At 49.9% G+C, this 22,653-nt stretch overlaps 2 protein-coding genes across 5 annotated transcripts; one reads left to right on the top strand and one right to left on the bottom strand.

Annotated features, from left to right (window-relative positions):
* Window positions 1-1,126: 1,126 nt before the first annotated feature.
* PHF7 (PHD finger protein 7) lies at window positions 1,127-11,245 on the bottom strand. Of its 2 annotated transcripts, XM_047097410.1 has the most exons (10): window positions 11,137-11,245; window positions 10,367-10,419; window positions 9,901-9,992; window positions 4,614-4,715; window positions 4,104-4,228; window positions 3,482-3,641; window positions 2,812-2,918; window positions 2,215-2,331; window positions 1,673-1,797; window positions 1,127-1,463 (listed from the first exon to the last, which is right to left on the bottom strand). In XM_047097410.1, exons 1-10 carry the CDS (start codon window positions 11,178-11,180, stop codon window positions 1,237-1,239), a joined length of 1,152 nt encoding a protein of 383 aa, XP_046953366.1. In that variant the 5' UTR covers window positions 11,181-11,245; the 3' UTR covers window positions 1,127-1,236. The 2 variants fall into 2 exon arrangements, with proteins under 2 accessions (XP_046953366.1, XP_046953367.1); XM_047097411.1 differs by lacking the exon at window positions 2,215-2,331.
* A 2,125-nt stretch (window positions 11,246-13,370) lies between these two features.
* Window positions 13,371-22,260, top strand: BAP1 (BRCA1 associated protein 1). 3 transcript variants are annotated; one of them, XM_047095849.1, is made up of 17 exons: window positions 13,371-13,598; window positions 13,698-13,727; window positions 13,842-13,896; window positions 14,884-15,016; window positions 15,393-15,512; window positions 15,960-16,021; window positions 16,105-16,247; window positions 16,504-16,582; window positions 17,095-17,164; window positions 17,445-17,592; window positions 18,095-18,279; window positions 18,759-18,892; window positions 19,408-19,886; window positions 19,995-20,155; window positions 20,412-20,504; window positions 20,628-20,700; window positions 20,887-22,260. In XM_047095849.1, exons 1-17 carry the CDS (start codon window positions 13,562-13,564, stop codon window positions 21,018-21,020), a joined length of 2,136 nt encoding a protein of 711 aa, XP_046951805.1. In that variant the 5' UTR covers window positions 13,371-13,561; the 3' UTR covers window positions 21,021-22,260. The 3 variants fall into 3 exon arrangements, with proteins under 3 accessions (XP_046951805.1, XP_046951804.1, XP_046951806.1); XM_047095848.1 differs by having other exon boundaries at window positions 13,372-13,598; window positions 17,041-17,164; XM_047095850.1 differs by lacking the exons at window positions 13,371-13,598; window positions 13,698-13,727; window positions 14,884-15,016 and having other exon boundaries at window positions 17,041-17,164.
* The last annotated feature ends 393 nt before the right edge of the window (window positions 22,261-22,653 follow it).

Raw genomic sequence — 22,653 nt, 5'->3', positions numbered from 1 at the left:
AAATGGAAGGTGGTTGGCTTTAGGGAATGGGACGAGGGTAGGGAAGGGTAATTCAAAAGACTATTTTCATTATACTCTCCTTTTAGTACTTCTCAATTTAAGGCTTTTAAAATTCTGCATTACTTTACTATATACTTTAATAATAGTAAAAAGACAAGTACCTCACCCCACACCCCATGTGATTCCAAGTGAATCTGGTCAAATCTGAAAGTGATCACTGTAAGCACCAAGGATGTTAAGTCCCCACGGGTCAGCAACATTTGAATGGAGAATCCTATCCTTCGTCATCGGTGACAATGACTCAGTGAGACCCTGAGAACTGAGTATCTGGCAAAGGTCCTGAGTTTCCCCCACTAATCTAAATCCCACAAAATCATTAAAAACAAACAAATGTGAGATAGGTTCCATTCAATTTCTCCCAAGACCTTCTGCCAGATTCCTAGCTGCCTTGTCTAATGTGGCTGTCCTGGCACGGCTCCCTTACCCGAGACAGAAAGAAATGCCCGAGTCACCAGGCAGCAAGGTTTTCAGTGGAGGTACGCTGCCGACCGCACCGCCTGAGTGAACAGAGTCCTTCCACCCAGTGTGAGCATGGCAGTCCCTGCCCTGGTTGGGGCCCAGGGCCCCAAGCCTTGCAATAGTGGCCCATTCTCAGTCCAGTGTAAACTCCTTTGTGGGCTCACCTCCCTGATGGGAGCCTGTGTTTATTTGTGCAACGATGAAATCTCTGCCCCCACCTGTAAAGTTGATTTCCCTGCAAACTGCTTCCCTCCAAAGCAACATGTCTATGTTCTAAGCTGAGAATTCTACATTTATCCACCGCATTTTATAGAGTAGAAGCATGAGTTTTCTATTTCCTCACTCTGCCTCTGGATTCCTCCAAATGCTAGATAAATTCCAGAGTGAATTTATGAGGAGACACCAATGGAGAGAAAACCTTTATTTGCATAATAACAAACGTGGGTGAAGTAAGAAGAGGCATATGAGAACCAGACTAGGGTGGGAGAAGAGAAGAGGGCTCTCTGGGGACGAGGCAGAAAGAGCTGAGATGCTCTCGTAACCACTAACACGTTCCGAGGTTGGCATCTCCCCTGGGACTTCTCTTTCCTAGGTTCTTACTCTCACTGCTGGCCCCCTTTCCTTGTCTCACAGTCCCAGAGGGCCCCCTCTCCCAAACCCGATGGAGGAGCACAGCTTCATACCCAAATGTGCTCAGCAGCTACTACTCAGAAGCTGTTACTTGGATTTTTTGCTGCTCTTAGTGATTCTGACACCCTTGGACTGCCAGGAGTGGCCCCTCCTGCCACCAGAGGACTCTGGTTTTTCTAGTAAGTAAGGTCCTGGCCAATCAGTACAAGAAGGGCCTGGGTTCTCTTCCAGGCTGGTGTCTCTGCAGAAATGCCCCCCGGAGTGGAAGGTGCTGCTGCAGCAAGGGACGGCACCTGAGTTTTCAAGTGTGTAGTCTGTGGTGAAAGAAAGGTGGGAGAGGAAGACTCAACCCTCTGCCTCTCAGGCTCAGGTCCTTAAGCCCCTACCTAGCCGCTTTCCTTCCCAAACTAAAGGCACCAACCACGAGTCCCCATCTGGCGGCAAGCCCTCCCCCTTTCCCAGGCACCACAAGTCCCCCCACCTCCACCCCAGTTCTTAGACCAGACCATCCCTCTGGTCCCACCTGTGGCTTCAGCAGAAGGTGCACACTCTTCACACTCCCATTTCTTACTGTTGGCTCTAAGAGAAGAGCAGTCCCTATGAGTTCCGTGGGATCCGCATGTAGCACACAGAATGAGGCGCCATCTCCTGCAGGAAGAGCCAAGGGTCATGGAGACAAATATTACACTATCACTCTCGGGAGGCTAGCTACAGGCCAGGCCTTTGCCGAGGGTTTCCCAGGCATTTTTCACCATACGTTTTACCTGTGACCCACATGTGGCTGAGTGCCAAGTCCCGGACCCCACAGTCAGGCACGGACACTCAAAAGGTGGATTTGGGAAAGAATTGGATCTGAGGGTTTCTGCCCTGGGCACAAGGAGGAGCAGGCCCTGCAGGGACCTGTCCACTTGTGCAGGAGTGAATCCTGGACTGGTGAGAATGGGACCTGAGTTCACCCTGAGGTCTGCACACAAGAGCAAGTTTCTTGCTCCTAATAACTGTGCCAAGGTCTAACTCTATGATGGCACCAATGAGAGATCTTTCTAGCCAGGAGCCTTTCCCTACCCTTCGTCCTCAAAGCTGTCTCTGCCTTGTTCATACAGACAGATGGGGGCATCACAATGTTGGTAGCGCTGATACAACTCCGAGAAAGCCCCTGGCTCGAGTTCCCAGGCAGCATCTCTACAGTGGGAGAAGAAATACTGAGTAAGGGGCATGTAATCGGTGGTGAAACCTGGGAGGAAGTAGAAAGAACTAGAGCTAGCACAGGAAAAGAGTGCAACAGCCTGCCTGACTATTTTAAACAAGATGGGCTGAGCGGCCTGACAGTGGAAGAGGGTTGAGGCAGGATGAGTGGAACATGGGGCGGGGTTGGGGGGGGGTTGTGTTACTTAGTTCCCCACTGGAATTCAAGAACCAACCCACCAGGGAATTCTGATACCCAAGTACCCTTTTCAGGAACATGTCTACCCCAACCCCCATGATTCCCTCCCAATTTTTCTTTTTATAACTGAAAAGCCCTCCCTCCACTCCTTCCCTCTTTCCCATATACAAAGGCATGGGCTGCTTCTTCATTTTCTGAACTACCCTCACACTCACCTCCTCTCTAGAAATCTAGCAACCCACTCCCTGGCTCAATCCCTGCCTTAGAGTTTCCACTACCTGTCTGGAATATGAATTCCCATTCTTAGCATTTCTTGAGGAAACTCTTCTCGATTGTTACACTGTGGACATTTGAAGAAATGCTTTGCTGATGTGTGGGCATATTTCTGTAAGAGAAACATGGAAGAGCGTTGTGTTTATAAAAACAGCATCTTTGATCACCTCCTCTCCACCCCAACCCTCATTTCACAAAGAGGATGTTGCTAAGAGAGCTTGACTGGAGATTTCCATTGAAGAGCTATGGGTAAACTAGTGTGAGGGGTGCAAATCCAGGTATCAGACCAGAGACCAAGCTCAATTCAAGAAACTTCCCAGGAGTGCCTCAGCTGTCATCTCTGGCTGTGGGGCTTGGCAGTGCTGACCCGTTCGGGGTCCTTTTCCTTCTATTTCAGGAAATAAGCCTGATTTTGAGGCTGCTTGACTCATTCTAGGTTAAACTCATTTGCTCTAGCCATCCTAAGGATTTTGTTCAGTCTAAATGTTATCATGAAGGAGGTCTTACAAGTCACGAGTGACGAGAGACTGGGCTGAATTTTCCTCTGACTGCCTGGAACCACCCCTGCATACAGGCCTCCAGGATGGAGCACGGAAGCCGAGACTGCCTGAGCATTCCTAAGGTGCTGTGAACTAGAGAAAATGTGGGAGGTCCCCAGGGCAGAGAAAGGCCCACCTGTATGCACTTGCGGTGGTAGACAGTTTGACTACAACATGGACTCTGGATGTTTTCAACACTTGCTTGGGATAAGTCTTCACAACATAAGACACAGCTTTCCTCCCCTGCCTTCCCCTGCTGGATGTCCTGTGTTGGGCGATGTTTTCCACAAAATGATCTGTAGCAGAGTAAACAGACTTACTTGGCTCATCGTTGATGCTGTCTTCCAGCTGCCCGGCCTAGGAAGGGCAACCACCCAGGCCGTTGTGCAGTGAACCTCTTCGCTCGTGGGGAGGAGGGGAGCAGGGGGAGGAACAGCCCACATGCCTCCTCACAGCTGTTCCCCAACTGAACAAAACTCCGGGGACTATCTCCACAACCTCCTGTTCCTGAAAGCCCCGCTTAGCTCTGAGCAGCTGTCTAAGAACCCCAGCTGTTTGTAATTTAAGAAGGGGATGGGAAGCAAGAAGTAACCCCTGTGAAATCACCAAGCCAAGACACTGTTTCTCATTATTGAATGGTGGGACAGATTCACCAGTGAATCAAAACAGGCCCGTGAGAACTGGACTCTGATTTCCTTAGTGGCCAATTCAGAGCAACTTGCGAAAGGGCAGCCCGACATTTCCCCTTCGTCACTCACTTGTACTCTCCAAAAAATTGTGAAAGGCAACCCCTTTCTTGGCCACAAGGAAGATGGAAGTTTCTGACGCATTGATCCTTCTGGCAGTTGATGGCAGCTCCCTTTTTCTTGCACACAAAGCAGATCTGCAAATGAGATCCCAGGCAGTGCTCAGGGCCCCAAGAAAGACAAACAGACATTCTGTGGCACGTCACTCTATGGAAGGGAAATTCTATGAAGCAAAAGCCATTCCCTTTCCTTGGTTGACCTGAAAGCTCTGGGGGGCACCCTGAAGCTGCGTTTCAAGTAGCACTAGATTATTTGTTTTCCCAGGATGTTGCTCCCTCTCCTCACTTAGGGTACTACACCCCAGAGAAGCACGCAACTTAAGAGGAGGACCAATTGGGAAATCCAGGAGTCCTTTGACTTCTAAACTAACAGGTAGGGAAAAGAACAGAAACAGGGACGATCAGAGAGGTATGAGAAGAGGCCTATCCCAAGGCCCAGGCCCCTGTACTGGGGGATTCTAACCTTCCTAGAAGCCCGGGCTGCCTCCTTTTTGATGTCTTCCGGCAAGAATCCATGGAAACCTCTGTTGGACTGGCCTCTCTGAGGCAGCTTGCTAGATAGGATCTGGGGGAGCAGTAGAAGCAGGCTGTCAACATTGATGATCAATGAAACAGTGCAATGGGGTGAGGAAGAAGACAGGGTATATAGAGCTGGGCAGGATATACAGCGTATATGCATTTACAGGTAATTTACTTGACAAAGGGCTTACACAGAATTAACTGTGTAATGTGTTGGGTGCTCTAGGTGTTTTTCAAATATTAACTCATTTAATCCTCATAACAACTTCAAGAGGTAGGTACTGTCATCATCCCATTTTATAGGTTACAGGACTCCAGAACCTGGGCCCTTACATACCTTTGTGCTACACTGCCTCTCATTTACTGAGGATTGCTTTTGTGTGCTGAGCCCTTTGGGGAAACAAATGCTGTGTACTGACTCATTTTATGTTCACTATAACCCTGTGATACAGATGCTATTGTGGTCCTCCTCTTTCAGAGGAGCCCATCGAGGTACAGGATGGGAAGTGAAACGGCTGGAGCCACACAGCAAGGAGGCAGCAGAGCTGACATTCACATCCAGGCCCACAGAACCCACACTCTTAGCCCACCCACTGTACTGACCCTTGGTACAGAATATGCTCTTCTCAGAGTGTACTCTCTACAGGAAGGGAAACAGGGCTTTAAAATCTGACTGTAGTCATTCTGCCCTATTGGGGAGGGGAAGGAAATGAACTTTTCTTTAAAAACACACTTTAAAAGCCTTTTTGTTTCTGAAAAGCCCCCACAGCCAATTCTAGAGTGGGAAATCAAGAAAAAAGAAGATAAACTGTTCATGTACCCATAAACTGTTATGTATGTGTATATACACTGGAAAAATGCCAGCACCCCAGCCCCACCCCAAGAATCTTCCAAAAATACTGGGGAGGGCACTGGACTGGCTGCAGTGATTACATGTAATATATAATGGGGGCTCAGGTTATTTTATTCTGACATTATAGAAGGGTGACCCTACAAGGCTAGACGACTTGAGGATGCTTGAATTACAGATTTATGTTCCCAATTAGGCTTAAACATATCTATTTAACACTGATTATCTCAGGTCTTTAGGACTATATGAGTGATTTGTTTTTATACTCCTATTATTAATGTTTTCTACAATGAACACCTATTATTTCTATAAACAGAAAAATCAACAATGGAAGATCAGAAATAATCTAAATGTCATTTAAGAGCAGTTTAATACTTTAATCCCCCATACCATGGAATACCAATTAGCTATTAAAAGAAAAAAACCAGACCAATATGTTCCATGGGGAAAGATCTTCATAAGTATTAAGAGATAAAAAAAAAAAACAAGCAAAATACAAAACACTGTGTATAGTATGTTTATTTTTATGTTGAAAATGTATATGCTTGTAAAGGCATTGAGATTAGCCAAGACCTGGTACCCAAACCACACAGGACTTACAAGAGAGGAAAATCACAGACCAATCTTTCTCACAAGTATAGATGTAAAAATGAAACAAAATATTAGCAAATTGAATCCAGTACCATATAAAGAGGATAATACATCATGATCAAGCAGGGTTTATACCACAAATGCATTAAAAAATTCAATTGATGTAACAAACCACATTAACAAAAGAAAGAAGAAAAATGATCATCTCAGTAGATGTAAAAATAAAAAAGCATTTGAGAAAATTCAACACACATTCATGATATCCTCAGCAAACTAGAAATAAAAGGAAACTTCTTCAATCTGATTAAAAGCCTACAGTTAACATCATATTTTAATGTTGAAAAATAGGATGCTGTCTTCTGATGCTGGGAATAACACAAGGATATGTACTCATGTAATTCCTATTCAACACTAGATTGAAAGTCCTAACTAGTATAATAGGGCAAGGAGAATGAAAACAATTTAAAGATTGGAAAAGAAGATGTGGTGCATATGTATGTGTGTACACACACACACACACACACACTAGAGTATTACTCAGCAATCAAAAAGAATGAAATCTTGCCATTTGCAACTATCAGGATGGAACTAGCAGGTATTATGCTAAGCGAAATTAGTCAGAGAAAGACAAATATCACATGACTTCACTCATATGAGGACTTTAAGATACAAAACATGACATAAGAGAAGGGAAGCAAAAATAATATAAAAACAGGAAGGAGGACAAAACATAAGAGACTCTTAAATATGGAGAACAATTACAGAGGGTTACTGGAGGGTGTGTGGGAGGGGGAATGGGCTAAATGGGTAAGGGGCACTAAGGAATCTACTCCTGAGATCGCTGTTGTACTATATGATAACTAACTTGAATGTAAATTTAAAAAAATAAAAAATAAAATAAATAAATAAATTTAAAGGTTGGAAATGAAGAAGTAGAACTGTCTTTATTCACACTACATGATTGTGTACACAGGAAATCCTAAGGCATTTACCAAAAAATTTAAAAATAAAAAAACTACTAAATAAATGAATTTAACAAGATTTCAGGATACAAAATCAACATACAAAATAAGCTGCATTTATATATGCCAGCAACAAACTTGAAACTGAAATTTTTTTTTTTAATTTTTTTTTTCAATGTTTATTTATTTTTGGGACAGAGAGAGACAGAGCATGAACGGGGGAGGGGCAGAGAGAGAGGGAGACACAGAATCGGAAACAGGCTCCAGGCTCTGAGCCATCAGCCCAGAGCCCGACGCGGGGCTCGAACCCACGGACCGTGAGATCGTGACCTGGCTGAAGTCGGACACTTAACCGACTGCGCCACCCAGGCGCCCCAGAAACTGAAATTTTAAAATACTATTTATAATAGCATGAAAGTCACAAAATATTTAGGCACTCATTTAATAAAAGATGTGCAAGACTTCACTAAAAAACATTGCTGAATAAAAAAATAAATAACAAATAAATTAAAAAAAACATTGCTGAGACAAAATTTAAAAGGCCCAAATAAATGGGGAAATATATGACATCCATGGATTGGAAGATTCAATCTTATTTGTCATTTCTTCCCAAATTGACCTATAAATTCACTGCAACCCCAATCTCAATCCCAACAGGCTTTTTTTATTTTTTAAGGAAAAACTCACAAGCTAAATATAGATTTTCATGGAAAAGGACCTGATAGCCAAAACAATCTTAAAAAGACTGTAGAACTTATAAATCTTGAGTTCAAGACACTATAAAGCCACAATAATCAAGACAATGCAGTACTGTTGTAAGGATGATGCACAGATCAATGACATAAAATAAATCACCCAGATCCAAAGATACATGGTTAATTGGCTTCGACAAACGCACCAAGGTAATTCAATGAGTAGGCAAAGATTTCTTGGGACACACACAAAAAGCACTAACCATAAAAGAAAAAGAAAAAAACTGATAAGCTGAACTTCATCAAAATTAAAAACATTTGTTCTTCGAAAGACACCATTAAGAAAATGAAAAGGCAAGCCACAGACTTGGAGAAAATAGTGACAAAGCATACACATGCCTGAAAAAGGATTTATATCCAGAATATATTTAAAAACTCTTATAACTTGATAAGACAAAATAGCTCTACTTTTACAAAGGAAAAATATTTGTTCAGACACTTCACAAAAGAACATAAGTGAATGGCCAGTAAGCACACAAAAGAAGCTCAACATCTTAAGTCAACAGAGAAATGCAAATTAAAACTACAATGAAATCCCAGTACACACCTAATAGAATGGCTAACATGAAAAAGATCGACCATATCAAGTTCTGCAAGAACTGCAAGAATATTGTGCAACCAGAATTCTCAGAAATTGCTAGTGGGAGTGTAAACTGGTACAATCTCTTTGAAAAGTGATTTGGCAACTTCACATAAAGTTAAACACGCAGTTAGCATACAACCAGTAATTCCACTCCTAGGCATTTGTCCAAGAGAAGTGAAAATGCGTGTTCACAAAAACACTTGCACAGGAATAGTCATTGCCACTTTATTCATAATAGGCCTCAAATGGAAACAATTCAAATGTCCATCAGCAGATGGATAAATAAGCCAATTATAAAATATTCATAGAACAGAATACTACTAGGGGACAAAAAGGTACAAGCTACCCGTACATGCAATGACATGGGTTAATCTCCAAAATGCTGTATTGAGCAAAGGAAGCCAGAAACAAGAGTGCAAATACTGTATGATTCCATTTATATGAAGTATAATAAAAGGCAAAAGTAATCTATGGATCAGAACGTGATGATCTCTGAGGGGACTGACTAGAAGAGTGCAGGAGGGAACTTTCCAATGATGGAAATATTTACTTTGATTGGGGCAGTGTTTACATGAGGATATACATTATATCCCCATGATATAAGAGCTTATAAAAATTCATCAAATTGTACACTTAAAATGGGTACATTCTATAGTACGCAAATCATAGCTAATTAAGAAACAGCATAGTGCAAACAACAGCTTGAAGGACAGTTGATAGCATGTGCTTCTGGGGAGAGGGGGAAAGATTGGGAATGCTGTTTTGAGAAGTATTGGGAATACTGTTTGAGAATGTACTGTTTAATTGTACATACTTTATACTGCCAGGATTTTATAGCAGGTACCTCTGGTATTACTTTTCAAAAACTAGGTTTAAAAAAATTTTTTTTAATATTTAGTTTTGAGAGAGAGAGAGAGAGAGAGAGAGAGAGAGAGAGAGAGGAGAACAAGTGGGGGAGGGGCAGAGAGAGAGGGAGACACAGAATCCAAAGGAGGCTCCAGGCTCTGACCTGTCAGCACAAGAGCTCCACGCAGGGCTTGAACTCAAGAACCACAAGATCATGACCTGAGCTGAAGTCAGAAGTTTAACCAACTGGGTCACCCAGGAGCCCCTAAAAACCATGTTTTAAAAAGAAAAAAGCTATTGGGGCACTTGGGTGGCTCCGTTGGTTAAGCATCAGACTTCAGCTCAGGTCATGATCTCATGGTTTGTGGGTTCGAGCCCTGCATCAGGCTCTGTGCTGACAGCTTGGATGGAGCCTGGTGCCTGCTTTGGATTCTGTGCCTCCTTCTCTCTCTAACCTTCCCTCACTCTCTCTCTCTCTCTCTCTCTCTCTCTCTCTCTCTCAAAAATAAATAATAAATGTTAAAAAAAAAAAAGAAAAAAGCTATTAAGAAAAACAAACAGGGCTATAAATCTGAGGCTGGATGAAAAACAGAGAACAGACTATATAGCAAATGCCATGAAACATTGAAAAGGAACCTTATACTCACAAGACAAAAATAATGCACGCTGAGATTGTCTTTCTGAAGAAATTCCCCCAGTTTTTCGGGATCCCCAGGTTCTCGAAGGCATAGCCGGCAAACTGGAAGAGAGAATGTTAAGAATTCAGTTTGGGAGTATAACCATCTCTCTAAATACAAGGAGCAGTCCAGTATTGGGAAGAGGACATTTTGACAAGGATGGAGGTTGGGATGAAGTGTTACATGGTATCAGTTATACATTTTGGCCACTTTTTAGGGAATTGGCTACAACTGCACACTTCATATACTTTTGTCTCAAGTGGCTTTAATTAACTTGTTTCTTGAACTTTGGAACACTTAAAAATTCAAGGACCCTGAGTTCTTCAGGATCTTAGAGAATCTGGGAAGTAGGACAGAGAAGCAAGTTTGTTGCCCTACACAGGTGGCCTTTGCTGAGGTCGGAATGCGGTTGAACAGAACCTCCAGTCTTTCTTACCAGGCCCTGAAGACGGCTTCCTTTGGGTTACCCTCCTTGTCTTGGCAGATTTTCTATACAAGAAAAGGAAGAAGTACAAGGTGGTCTTTGAGGATCCTGTCGACTACCAATGTGACATTTCCCTCAAAATGCCTCCATGGGTCTGAGGAAGGGCCAAAATATCAAAAGGCTAAGGCATCAGTTTCTTTTTTGATTGAATATTTTTTGAAAGCACAAACCGTACCAAGTTATCTGAATTATGTAAGATTGTGCTTTTCTGTTCCCGTTGGCTGTGCTGCCCGTGTAGACTGAATGAATGCAAGAGCAAATCCCCTCTTACTCTTTTACTGTTTCTTCTGCCACATACTCTGAATCTCTGGTGGTACCATGCTCATAAAGCATCAAAAAATGATACTAAAATTGAGTGTGAATTTCCTATTGCGAAGCACTATTGCCAGTAAGCAAGAATCTACAGACGGTTCTAAAAATGGGCCTTGCTCGTATGCACATTTTCCAGATGAGGAAACGGAGGCATAATGAAATGAAGTAACCTGTCCCAGGTCACCTAGTGTTAGCAAGTGTTAGAGCCAGGATATGAATCTAGGGATCCAGTGCCAGCACTTTGTTATTAGGGAGAGCCCCAAGAGCACAGGTTGCTGGGCAGCTTCCGGGGGACCACTGGTGTGTGCTTCCATACTACCCAACCTCAGCCCTCAAGGCCACACAAGTGTAGCATATGCCACAGGCCTTTGGACAATTTCTCCCAAACTCCCTTACATCACCTACTCTACCTCAGTCTTTGACGTTCCTTCTTCTTTTCTTTAATAGTCTTCATTCGCTGCTGCCTCTCTCTCCTAACTTGAATTCTTCTATACTATTATGAGGACAATACCGGCTCTTCCAGCTATAAATACAAACAGGGCTTGGTCAGCAATTTAATTCTACACTTGATTCCACAGGGTCAAAGTAATAGTGTACTTCACCTCCCAACTCATGTGACATAATAAAAGGGACCCACCCAGTATCAAGGCTAGCATTAGCCAATAAATATTAAATTGTGTTAAGAACTGTTCTAGGCATTTTACATGTGTTAACTCACAAAGACTCTCATGCAGGAGGTACCACCATTATCCCTATTTTCAAGATGAGACTGAGGCACAGAGAGGTCACAGAGAGGCACTTCCCCAAGATCAGAGTTACTGCTATCACTCAGCAGAGTAAGAATTGGAATTATTGCTTGACCTAAGTGGGTCTTTTTTTCCTTTGTGCCTACTAAATACATGAGGGAGTGCTCAGGGAGAAAAAAAAAAAAAGGTTCTTTTTGCCTCCAAGTATAGGTGCCTTAATTCCACCCAGTAAAAGCTTAGAGAAGGTAGCTCTTTCCTAGTAAAAAAAAAAAAAAAAAAGCCCCTGGGATTTTGACTGCCTGAAGCAAGAACCCCCCCTACTGGGAGACAAGAGAGAACACTGACAAATCACATCCCTTTTCACCCAGCTCAGCAGGCCATTGACGTTTGGTCTGTTCCCAATCTTTGTCTAGATCTGAGCCAAGAGTAAGATGTCCCAGAGTGGAGAGGACATCCTGCCACTCCTCCCCCAACAAATGTCAGCAGACTGAAAATTTAGTTTTCATTGGTTAAAGGGGAAATCCCTGAAAGGGAAATCCCTGAAAGAGAGACAAATGAAAAAGACATAAAATCCACTCCCATGAAGGAAGGGAGAGGACGGCAGCATTTCTTCCCAAGAGAGCTGAGTGAATCAGGTCACTCCAGGGACAGACACTCCAGCACCCATGTCCTCAGATCACAGCGGGGGAGCGTGAACATCTGCAGGGACTGTCAACTGTTCCCCATGGATACAACTACTAAGGCAACTAGCTGTTCAGAAAACTAAGACTAGACTGCTCTTCCTCTCTTTGTGTTTGTTCCATCTCCTCCTCTGACCCATGGGTTGCACTTGCAGAAGTAATGACATCTGAGGGCTTCTTATTCAACAAAAGCACTTGGACGGGCTGGAAGAGGAGGGAGGAGGGCGTGCACTAGGGGATCCACTTTAGTGGCTACTGAGCGGCTCCGGGTTGTTGGGGGGAAATCCCGGCCATCTCACAATAGAAATAAAACCTTGAAACGTCAGTGCTTTGCATCGCTGGACCAAGACGTTCCTTGAATGGGATTCTGGGCACACTGATAGTTACGGGAAGACTCAACAATCTTCAGAGCATTTGAGGAGGGACTTTGCAAATGCCGGCTTCCACGAGCTGCTCGGTCCGAGACTTCCTAACCGAGCGGATGCTCCCTTGAAACGGTTATCAAGCTGTTTCACTGGATGAATGCTGGGTAAAGGCTTGTTGAGAAAATTAAAAATAAATTAGCGTGTTCGGCCCCGCCGCCGCAAGAATAAACAATGATTTGGAAAATACGTGTCGGTGTGGCCACAACCGTCCCCCGGAGGTAACAGCCAGAGAAGGGGCTCAAGGAGCATCCCGCGAATGCCAGACCAGGTTCATATCGCGCCTGCCGGGCGGCTGGTGCGGGCCCGGGCCGGAGGTCGCCTCCGCCGCTCGCTCCTCCCGATAGCGCACAGGCCGCCCCCCGGCCGGAGCCGCCCGCCCAGCTGTCGCCGAGGGCTCTGCTGTCCGGAGCTTTATTCGTTGTCACAAGCCGTGGGAGCTACCTCACGGGCGGCCGCCCCGCGCGGTGACTGCGCCAGCGAAGGGGGCGAGCGCGCAAACGGGGGCCGGGTCACGCGCACTGCGACCTAGGGAGACTGCGGCCGCGGGGACTACCCGAACACCAACCGCTGCCGGAACAGGACCGCTAACGGCCGCGCGCTAACGGCCGCGCGCCCGCCCCGCCCCTTCCTCTCGCGCATTCTGCGCCCGACCCCGCTCTCGCTCCACCCCCTCACCTCGCCCCGCCTTTTCCTCTCGCGCTGCCCGCGCCCAGCACGGCTCTCGCCCCGCCCTTTCCCCCTCGCCCCGCCCTTCCGTGCGAGCGCCAGGACCTCAGGAATCGATCCCGCGGCAGACAATCCCAGAGGCGGGGCGGAGAGCGTCGCGCCGTGGTGACGTATGTCGCCGGCGCGGACGGGTGACGCTAACGGGGCCCGTTGTCTGTGTGTGGGGCTAGGGGCCCCGGGGCGGCGGGGGCTCCCGGCGCGGGCGGCGGGGTGTCGGGAGGGCCTGGACATGGCGCTGAGGGGCCGCCCCGCGGGAAGATGAATAAGGGCTGGCTGGAGCTGGAGAGCGACCCTGGTGAGGAGGGTGCCGGGCGGGCCGGGGGCTGGGGAGGCCGGGTGGGCCCGAAACGCGCCTGCCTGACCACCAACCCGCTCCTCTTGTCGCCCCACCCAGGCCTCTTCACCCTCCTGGTGGAAGATTTCGGTAAGAGCCTCTCCTACCCGTCGGATCCGGCTTTGGCGGGGGGGGCCCACTTCTGTGCCCTCGCACCACAACCAGGGGCTGCCTTTCCCGACTTCTTTCCTTCCCTGATCGCAGGTGTCAAAGGGGTGCAGGTGGAAGAGATCTATGACCTTCAGAGCAAATGCCAGGGGTGAGTGGCTTGGTGCCAGGGCCTTCCCGTACATCCTGAGGGCAAGGGAAGGGCCGGGCGATGAGTTACCCTCAAGGGAGGTAGTATAGGAATCACAAGTTATAAAATCTCATACATGGAAGCACCCCTCGGTTTTGGGTTCTCTCCTGAACAAGTGGATATTTTTGTTTTATCCCAGTCTTCAGCACTTCCCTATATGTAGTAGTCCCCTCCCCCCCCCCACCCCCCCCCCCCAGTACAAATCTAACCATCCTTTGGAGTGCAGTTCAGCTGCCTTTTCTGGTCTTAGAGCAGGAAGGCAGCCCTTTTTCTTGATTCAGGTCACGCAGTGCCTGCTGTAATTTATTAATTGCTGCTTTCACGTGCCCGTGTGCGGGTGGCTTTGATCCCTTCACAAAGGTTTTGATTGGTTGGTGTGTGGCATCTGAGGAGGCCCCTCCTGGGTGACCAGCCTCACTCAGGGCCTTTGTCCTGGTGGTCCTACAGAATAGAGGTATGGAGGGACTACCATGCATGAACGGAGAGGTCTGTTTTTATCTCCCTGAAAAGAAGGGACTGATGGGTGTTCCTTTGCTTTCTTGACTACACTGGGGCCCAGGCCTTGGGGTTCACAATGAGAATTAGTGTTTAAATTCCTCCATCAGAATTTGTCTTCTTGTCTCACTTTCTGTCCTACCCTGTCCTGGGCCATGGGCTCCAGCTTTTCATCTCTTATCCCAGAACCACAGACTTCATGAGGACACAGGATGTACCTCTGGAGCATCACAGCCAGAAGCTGAGGCTTGACTCTGCCTGCAGCAGGCTCATGGGGTGTGAGGGCTCAGGGCCACTTTAGTCAGTGTTGGGAAGAAGCCAGGGTAGAGGTGGGATCACGGGAAGGGCACCTGAGTGGTAACACGGTGCATGGGAATAGGAGGGAAAAGAAAGAGAATGCTGATTGCTTTCCCCCACTTGGCTGGTCTAGCTCTGCCCCTTACTTTTCCCCAGCCCAGTGTATGGATTCATCTTCCTGTTCAAATGGATCGAAGAGCGCCGATCCCGTCGCAAGGTCTCTACCTTGGTGGATGATACGTCTGTGATTGATGATGATATTGTGAATAACATGTTCTTTGCCCATCAGGTCTGCTCGGCTCTGTGTTCCAACTGGAGGGTGGGATGCTGCTATTGTCTTTGCCTGGGACATGGGAGTGGGGGAAAGCAGAAGGAGATAGGCAGATACCAGGAGTGGTGGTTATAGAAGTCCCCTGGCAGAAGGTACTGAGCTCTTATTCATTAAAAAAGGGAGTATCTTTAGAGCAGCGTGGTGTCTGAGTCCACTCTGTATGTCCTCAGACACCTGGTGGGTATTTAGTTGAATGAACAAATGTTGGATGGAGATGAGGGAAGTTGATGAGTCTTGTTATCCAGATATGACTGTCCCTCTCTGGGTCCCCATTCGTAATGAGTATGGCTTGGGGTGAATGACTCTGTATGAGTGACTGTTCTTGGTTTCACAGCTGATCCCCAACTCTTGTGCCACTCATGCCCTGCTGAGCGTGCTCCTGAACTGCAGCAATGTGGACCTGGGTCCCACCCTGAGTCGCATGAAGGATTTCACCAAAGGCTTCAGCCCTGAGGTAAGCTGCAGTGCCTCAATCCTGGCTCATAGCTTGCTGGGCAGATCTGACTCCCAGTGCTACCACATTGCATTTGACACTATGAGGCCATTTCCTTTTCGAGTGACATACATTACATTTGACCCTTAAATTTTAGGCCCAATTGCCAGGAAAGACTGAAGGAAGAAAGGAACATTCCTTAAGTGACACTATGTTGGGACTTTCTTTGTCAGGTCTTTATCAGGCCATGTTATTCTCCAGTGTCCGCTCATTACCATGTAAGACTAACCCCATCTTTCTGGGGCTCCAGAGTTCTTTCCTGTCCACACTAACCTTTCAGGATCCCATCTATGCTTCTTCAGGCTCCTAAAAATGCCTCCAGGCCTGTTCTTTTGAGCTTTGCTTCCCACCCAGAGGCCCGCCCACCTGAGAAATTGTTTTGATGTCATCTTATTTTCTTCTCTCTAGAGCAAAGGATATGCGATTGGCAATGCCCCAGAGTTGGCCAAAGCACATAATAGCCATGCCAGGTGTGTGGGAGCTGTGGGAGCTGATGGGAGTGGGGGTGAGGAGCGGTTGTCTCATCCTGGGCCCTGAGTGTGTTCTTCCCTAGGCCTGAGCCACGCCACCTCCCTGAGAAGCAGAATGGCCTTAGTGCAGTGCGGACCATGGAGGCATTCCACTTTGTCAGCTATGTGCCTATCACAGGCCGGCTTTTTGAGCTGGATGGGCTGAAGGTCTACCCCATTGACCATGGTAGGCACTCTGGGCTCGGGGCCCATTTTCTGCTTACCTTCTAGGGAGCTAGGCCTTAGGGTCCTCAGGTGTTGGGACCCAGTGGCAGGGGGCTGGGTGTTGAGGACATCTGTCTCTGGCTGGATGGCACCCTGCACTGCACTGCCTGACTACCCCAGACTCCCTGGCTCAGCTGCTCTCCATCTTCCTTCCTGCTCCTGGCCAGCCCAGACTCAGGGCTCACCACCTGCTGATTCCTCATCTTGGTCTTCCCTAGGGCCCTGGGGGGAGGATGAGGAGTGGACAGACAAGGCCCGGCGGGTCATCATGGAGCGTATCGGCCTCGCCACCGCAGGGTAAGGGCTCTGTGCTTGCCCTACCCTCTGGAGCCGTGCCCCCATCGGGAGGGCCACAGAAAAGGGAAGGCAAAGAGAGGCCAAATGACTCATGCAAGGCCACATGATGAGTCCGGCCAGGTCAAGCTTAGATCTTGGGCTTCCACCTCCTTGCCCAATTTCTCACCCAGGCTGCCTATGGCCTGCTTTGGGACAGGCTGGGGAGGGGCAGGCCTTGTGGAGCCCTATGTGGTCCAGTGTCCTGGCTCACTTCCTGACAGGCCCCTCACACAGCTCCTTGGAAGGCACCAGGTGCTCAGGTGCCTGGTGTGCATTGCTAGCTCCTGCCCGCCTGTTGGGGTGGGACCTGCACCTCTGGCTGTAGTTGTGACTTCAGGGAGCCCTGCCAGATTGTTTGCCTCCACCTGATGGCGGAGCTGGGTTGGGAGCTGCTCTCACGGCTGCGGCTGTGACTGCAGGGAGCCCTACCATGACATCCGCTTCAACCTGATGGCGGTGGTGCCTGACCGCAGGATCAAGTATGAGGCCAGGCTGCATGTGCTAAAGGTGAACCGTCAGACAGTACTGGAGGCCCTGCAGCAGGTGGGTACCCCTCATGCCATCCCTCTTCCCCGCACTGGGGCATGTGTCTCTAGTTCCCAGATCACTCGCTATTGTGGGTCTGTTGAGCTTCAAGTGACCTTTGCTTTCCTTGTGGAAAAGCTGGGACTTGGGGTGAGAAGGGAGAATAAGTTCTAAAAGGAGATTTGTGTTTGTTTGTTGTATTTCCTTGTGAGCGAACAGGTAGATCCAAGGCCTTTTGCTGTCCAAGGGAGTGGCTGGGGTCTGCCTTCACTCCTCTGAGCTTGGGTTCTGTTCTTAGCTGATTAGGGTGACGCAGCCAGAGCTGATTCAGACCCACAAGTCTCAAGAGCCACAGCTGCCTGAGGAGTCCAAACCAGCCAGCAGCAAGTCCCCTCTGGCGCTGGAGGCAGGCAGGGCCCCAGCAGCCTCTGAGGGCACTCACACAGGTACCAGCGATCTTGGGGCCTCCTTTTGACCTCAGAGCAACCCCATCATAGCTTGAGCTGGGAGACCCAAGCAGAGCAAGTCTTTTGTGTGGAGGCACTTGGGCAGTGGTTCAGATGCTCCTATGGGAGGCATGAAGCTCGGTGCCTACAGCCCTCTCTCTTTGGAACACGGAGGGAGAGCAGTCCTTCCCTAAAGAAAGGCACCTGAAAGGGCTGACATCACCACAACCCCTGAGCCTTCTCTATAATAGATACTCCCTTTTTTGGTTTTCTGAAGAGGCGTTTTTCTTTCTGCCTCCCTTTTCCCATCTCGTCCTTCTCGTGTTGCTGTGGGCCCATGACCTAGAGCTTGCGGGCTCTCATCTCACCAACTAGCTCCCCTCTCCTCCAGCAAGGGAGGAGGAAGCAGTGCTGTGTCACAACACTGGGGAGACGGTGGGCTGGGGACAGGTTTTCTTGAGGATCTGGCTGAAGGTCCTGCCTGTGCTCCTTGCCCCCTTAGATGGTGTGGAGGACGTGGCTGGTTCATGCCCCCAGGCCCCAAGCCACAGCCCTCCCAGCAAACCTAAGCTGGTGGTGAAGCCTCCAGGGAGCAGCCTCAACGGGGTTCCTCCCAACCCCACTCCCATTGTTCAGCGGCTGCCGGCCTTTCTGGACAATCACAACTATGCCAAGTCCCCCATGCAGGTGAGCTGGGAGCATCCTTGCAGGAGCCCCTCCAGGATTCTCTTGAGAGGCTGCAACAGGCAGTTTCTTCACATGGTTCCTTGGTGTTCACCCTATACCTAGGCCTAGGTGGCCAAATTCCTCTGCTACCCAGAAGCCTCCATAGGGGCTTAGAGAAGCAGAGAGAACTCCGACTCTCAATCCACCCATACAGCAGTGAGGCAGAATGTTTAGGGCATGTTCCTGGGTACTACTCAATGAGTTAGGTTGGCAAAATAAAGGTATGTGTTTCAGAGAGCTCTGTTTGTCTTAGAGGCCTTGCATAGGCAGGTTGTGTAGGTGGGCAGCAGCCTCCTCAGGAATTGGGTGGGCTGTGGAACACCTGGGGTTCAGTGGACTTGACCTGGAGAACCGTGTTGGCTTTCTTTCTGGCTGTGAGTGCTGTGCCCAGGCTGGGCTAACTGGCCCCTGCTTATGGCTGCCCTGGCTCTCTGCCCCAGGAGGAGGAAGACCTGGCAGCAGGTGTGGGCCGCAGCCGAGCTCCAGTCCGCCCGCCCCAGCAGTACTCGGATGATGAGGATGACTACGAGGATGATGAGGACGACGATGTGCAGAACACCAACTCTGCCATCAGGTCAGCCTCAGCTCTGTTAAGGCTTCAAACTCTTAGTGCTGCAGATCCTATTCTTGAACGTTCCAGCCCACATCTGAGGTTGCCCTTTAGCAGACAGCACTGAGCACCCTACTGAGTGCAGGGTCCTGTGGGAGGCTGGCATGCAGGGCCTGACTCCAGGTCCCAGGTCCCCAAGACTCCAGGAGGGCTTGGGGAAGTGCTGAAGACATTTAACCAGACAACAAGGCATGTCCTGTTGGGAGGTGGTCTTTCGGCTAGGCCTCAAGGGATTGGATGGAGCAGGGATGGAGGAGATGGGGTGGGGAGCAGCTCTGTCAGAAGACACGGCACTGGCAAAAGGCCGCAGGCAGCTGGAATAGAGGTGTCCTTTGAGGACACGTGGCTATGGCTGTGGAGTGTGAGGAGCTGCAGTGCCAGTCCCTGGAGGCCAGGATGTGTTCAGGGCCATTCTGGGCACTGCTGGGTGGGGTCATCTGGTCCCTTCCCTTGGCTCACCTCTCCTTGGGGCCCCCTAGGTACAAGCGAAAGGGGCCAGGGAAGCCAGGACCACTGAGCGGCTCTGGGGACGGGCAGCTGTCAGTGCTGCAGCCCAACACCATCAATGTCTTGGCCGAAAAGCTCAAAGAGTCCCAGAAAGACCTCTCAATTCCTCTGTCCATCAAGACCAGCAGCGGGGCCGCGAGCCCAGCCGTGGCGGTTCCTACACACCCGCAGCCCTCGCCCACCCCCAGCAACGAGAGCACGGACACAGCCTCCGAGATCGGCAGTGCTTTCAACTCGCCTCTGCGGTCGCCCATTCGCTCAGCTAACCCGACGCGGCCCTCCAGCCCTGTCACCTCCCACATCTCCAAGGTGCTTTTTGGAGAGGATGACAGCTTGCTGCGTGTTGACTGCATCCGCTACAATCGTGCTGTACGAGACCTGGGTCCTGTCATCAGCACAGGCCTGCTGCATCTCGCTGAGGATGGTGTGCTGAGTCCTCTGGCACTGACAGGTGGGCCTGGGACTGGCTCACTGACTATTTGGCCAGAGGAGGGAGGTGGCCAGGTGACCGCTAAGCGTCCTACACTTTCATGAGTCTTCTCGTGCCTTCTGTTCCCAGAGTGTGGGAAGGGTTCCTCGCCCTGCAGCAGACCAAGCCAAGGCAGCCAGGGCTCCAGCAGCCCAGAAGAGAAGGAGGTGGTGGAATCTGCAGACGGCAGAGAGAAGCCTGGGTTGGCCAGGCCCGGTGAGCCCTTGAGCGGGGAGAAGTACTCACCCAAGGTGAGTCCCTCTGCGGCTTTCTCATCTAATCTTGTCAGCGGGAAGGGTCTGCGGCACTGCCGCCCAGGTGCTGGGGCCTTGGTTGGAGTTCTGGTGTGAAGGTTGAAGCCAGGCGCCGGGAAGCCTATTTGGGTTGGGAAGCGGCAGGGGCCTTGGTAGGCTCTGTGGACTCTGGCTGCTCATCCTTGCCTCCTGGTTGGGGGGGCTTTGATGCTGGCCAGCACCCCCTGAGGAGTACACTGCGGGGTTTTGACAGGAGCTGCTGGCACTGTTGAAGTGTGTGGAAGCAGAGATCGCAAACTATGAGGCCTGCCTCAAGGAGGAAGTGGAGAAGAGGAAGAAGTTCAAGGTGGGTCATCTCTCCAGCTGCTGGACCTCTGCCGGGGTCTTCCCAGAGCTGTGACTTCCCCGGGTCAACTGCTGGCTGCTCTGGGGAGATGGGCTGCAGTGTTTTCATCCTTCTCTCCCACAGATTGACGACCAGAGAAGGACCCACAACTACGATGAGTTCATCTGTACCTTCATCTCCATGCTGGCCCAGGAAGGTGAGGGGACTCACTGCATGCCCTGCTTAGGGCCATGTCCCTCAGGCCTCTTTTGGGGCTTGAGCAGACTGTGGGGCTCAGGATGCGCAGCGAAGAGCCTCAGCTCTTGCCCTGAGGCCGTGGCCCGTTAAGAGGGTGGCTGCTGGGCATCCGGCCATCTGTTTAAGGGCCTCTGCCTCTTTGTAGGCATGCTGGCCAACCTGGTGGAACAGAACATCTCGGTGCGGCGGCGCCAAGGGGTCAGCATCGGCCGGCTCCACAAGCAGCGGAAACCTGACCGGCGGAAACGCTCGCGCCCTTACAAGGCCAAGCGCCAGTGAGGACTGCCGGCCTGTACTCTGCAGCCCGCTCTTGCCGCATGGCCCTCACAAGGGCCCCTTTCCTGCCCCACTCCCCCTCTTCCCAGTATTACTGAATAGTTTCAGCCGGAGAGCTCACACCCCGGGAATGGGTAGGCTGGATTCCCCGCAATGTGTCCCAGGGCCTGGCAGGGCAGGGCAGCCCCACAGTGCTCCGGAAGCAGGAGCTGGAGCTGGGGCACAGTGCGCTGCTGCAGCTTCCTCCACAGCCGGCTGTGGAGTGGCAGGACCTGGCCTTTCTGCCTCGGCAGCAGAGTATATATTTTACCTACAGAGACGTCTATTTTTCTGGGCTCTAACCCATCTTGCCACCACTGTGTTGACATAGCCAGCTTCCTGACTGTGTTCTTTCCAACAGTTGTCATCCTGGTGGGCCCAGGTCCCTGCTTCATGCCGGGGTCATGCCTGCAGGGTCACAGCCAGAGGCCTGGGGTAGGGGGGCATTGGGTCCTGCTGCTCTAGCCCCAGCCCCCAGTCGTTGCGAGGAAGCCAGGTCTACTCTTCCTTCCCCCTGGGAGAGCTCCAAACTCAGGAACCCGGCTGCTGGGCTGGATTGGGAGTGGGGTGTCCTAGCTGGGGTGGGCGAGAGGCCTGCTGGGGTCCCATGGCCTGAGCAGAGAGAGGTGTTTGAGCTGTTTGTTGACCTCTAAACTCCCTTCCTGGCTTCAGCCGGGCTTGTCAAGACTGCTTTCTGCAGCAGGGCTCTGGGCCGCTTTGCCTTCAGTGTTGTAGCCCTGGCAATGGGCTCTGTCCCTGGAGCCTGGGGTTCAGAGGAGTCTCTGCCCAGCCCCTCAGTATTACCATGTCTCCCTCCTCTTAGGGATAGCAGAGACTGGGCTGCTTCTAGGAAGCTGACCCCACTCGTCTGTCCCTGCCACGCCAGCTTCCTCAGCCTCTGCAAGGCACTCAGGGTGGGGGACAACAGGACTGAGACAACCAGTCAGAGCCTAGTGTTTCCAGAGAGCCCAGTGCCAAGGGGCAATGGGCCCAGCACTGTCTCGAGCTGGGCCCCAAACATAGCCCCATGGTCTTTGCCAGATGGCTTTGAAGGTGATCTAAGCAGGCCCCTTATCTGTACATAGTGACTGGGGCAGGGGATGGCTGGCCAGTATAGCAGCTGCCTCTCTGTGCTGAGCACAGCCTGACTTCTCTGGCCCCTGTAAATATTGGATCAATGAATGAATAAAACTCTCCTAAGAAATGAAGTCTCCTGTGGTTGCTGGCCTAAGATTTATAGGCTAGACTGGTGGGAGTAAGGACCCAACCAAACCTGGGCCCAAGGCCCTGAGACCAGAGAAGTGAGAAGGATGCATTCTCCGGGCCTAGATTCTTGGGACCCTAGACCTAGGATTTAGGACCTGAGTTGAGGAGGGGCTCTGTAGGGGCTGCGGAACCTGAGGAGTCGTGTGCAAGGTACACTACAGGAGGAGAGAGCCATGGTTTTCACCCAGTTCTGATGGCCTTGCAACCTGAACAGATGCTGGGGCCCTGGGTTGAGGAGGCAAGTCCCTGGAGGGACCCCCTTGGAGGGCTCTGCTCTATGCTTGTTGCATTTGGACAGGTCCAGCAGGTCAAAGCTGCTACCTCTGCCACT

Source organism: Lynx rufus, unplaced genomic scaffold (assembly GCF_022079265.1).
Source record: "Lynx rufus isolate CCGP_SWC_20201006 ecotype Redwood Valley unplaced genomic scaffold, mLynRuf1.p SCAF_4, whole genome shotgun sequence".
NCBI classification, from domain to species: domain Eukaryota; kingdom Metazoa; phylum Chordata; class Mammalia; order Carnivora; family Felidae; genus Lynx; species Lynx rufus.
Note: the sequence above shows the minus strand (reverse complement) of the source record. Positions and strands in the feature narration are given on the sequence as shown.

Coding starts and splice junctions, on each gene's coding strand:
- BAP1 (XM_047095848.1), top strand. CDS start 13,562: ATGAATAAGGGCTGGCTGGAGCTGGAGAGCGACCCTG. Junction 18,893..19,407: donor AACACCAACTCTGCCATCAG/GTCAGCCTCAGC, acceptor GGGGCCCCCTAG/GTACAAGCGAAAGGGGCCAG. Junction 20,505..20,627: donor AGAAGAGGAAGAAGTTCAAG/GTGGGTCATCTC, acceptor TCTCTCCCACAG/ATTGACGACCAGAGAAGGAC.
- PHF7 (XM_047097410.1), bottom strand. CDS start 11,180: ATGAAGACTATTAAAGAAAAGAAGAAGGAACGTCAAAGACTGAG. Junction 9,993..10,366: donor GAAGCCGTCTTCAGGGCCTG/GTAAGAAAGACT, acceptor TCTCTCTTCCAG/TTTGCCGGCTATGCCTTCGA. Junction 3,642..4,103: donor CAATTTTTTGGAGAGTACAA/GTGAGTGACGAA, acceptor ACTCTGCTACAG/ATCATTTTGTGGAAAACATC.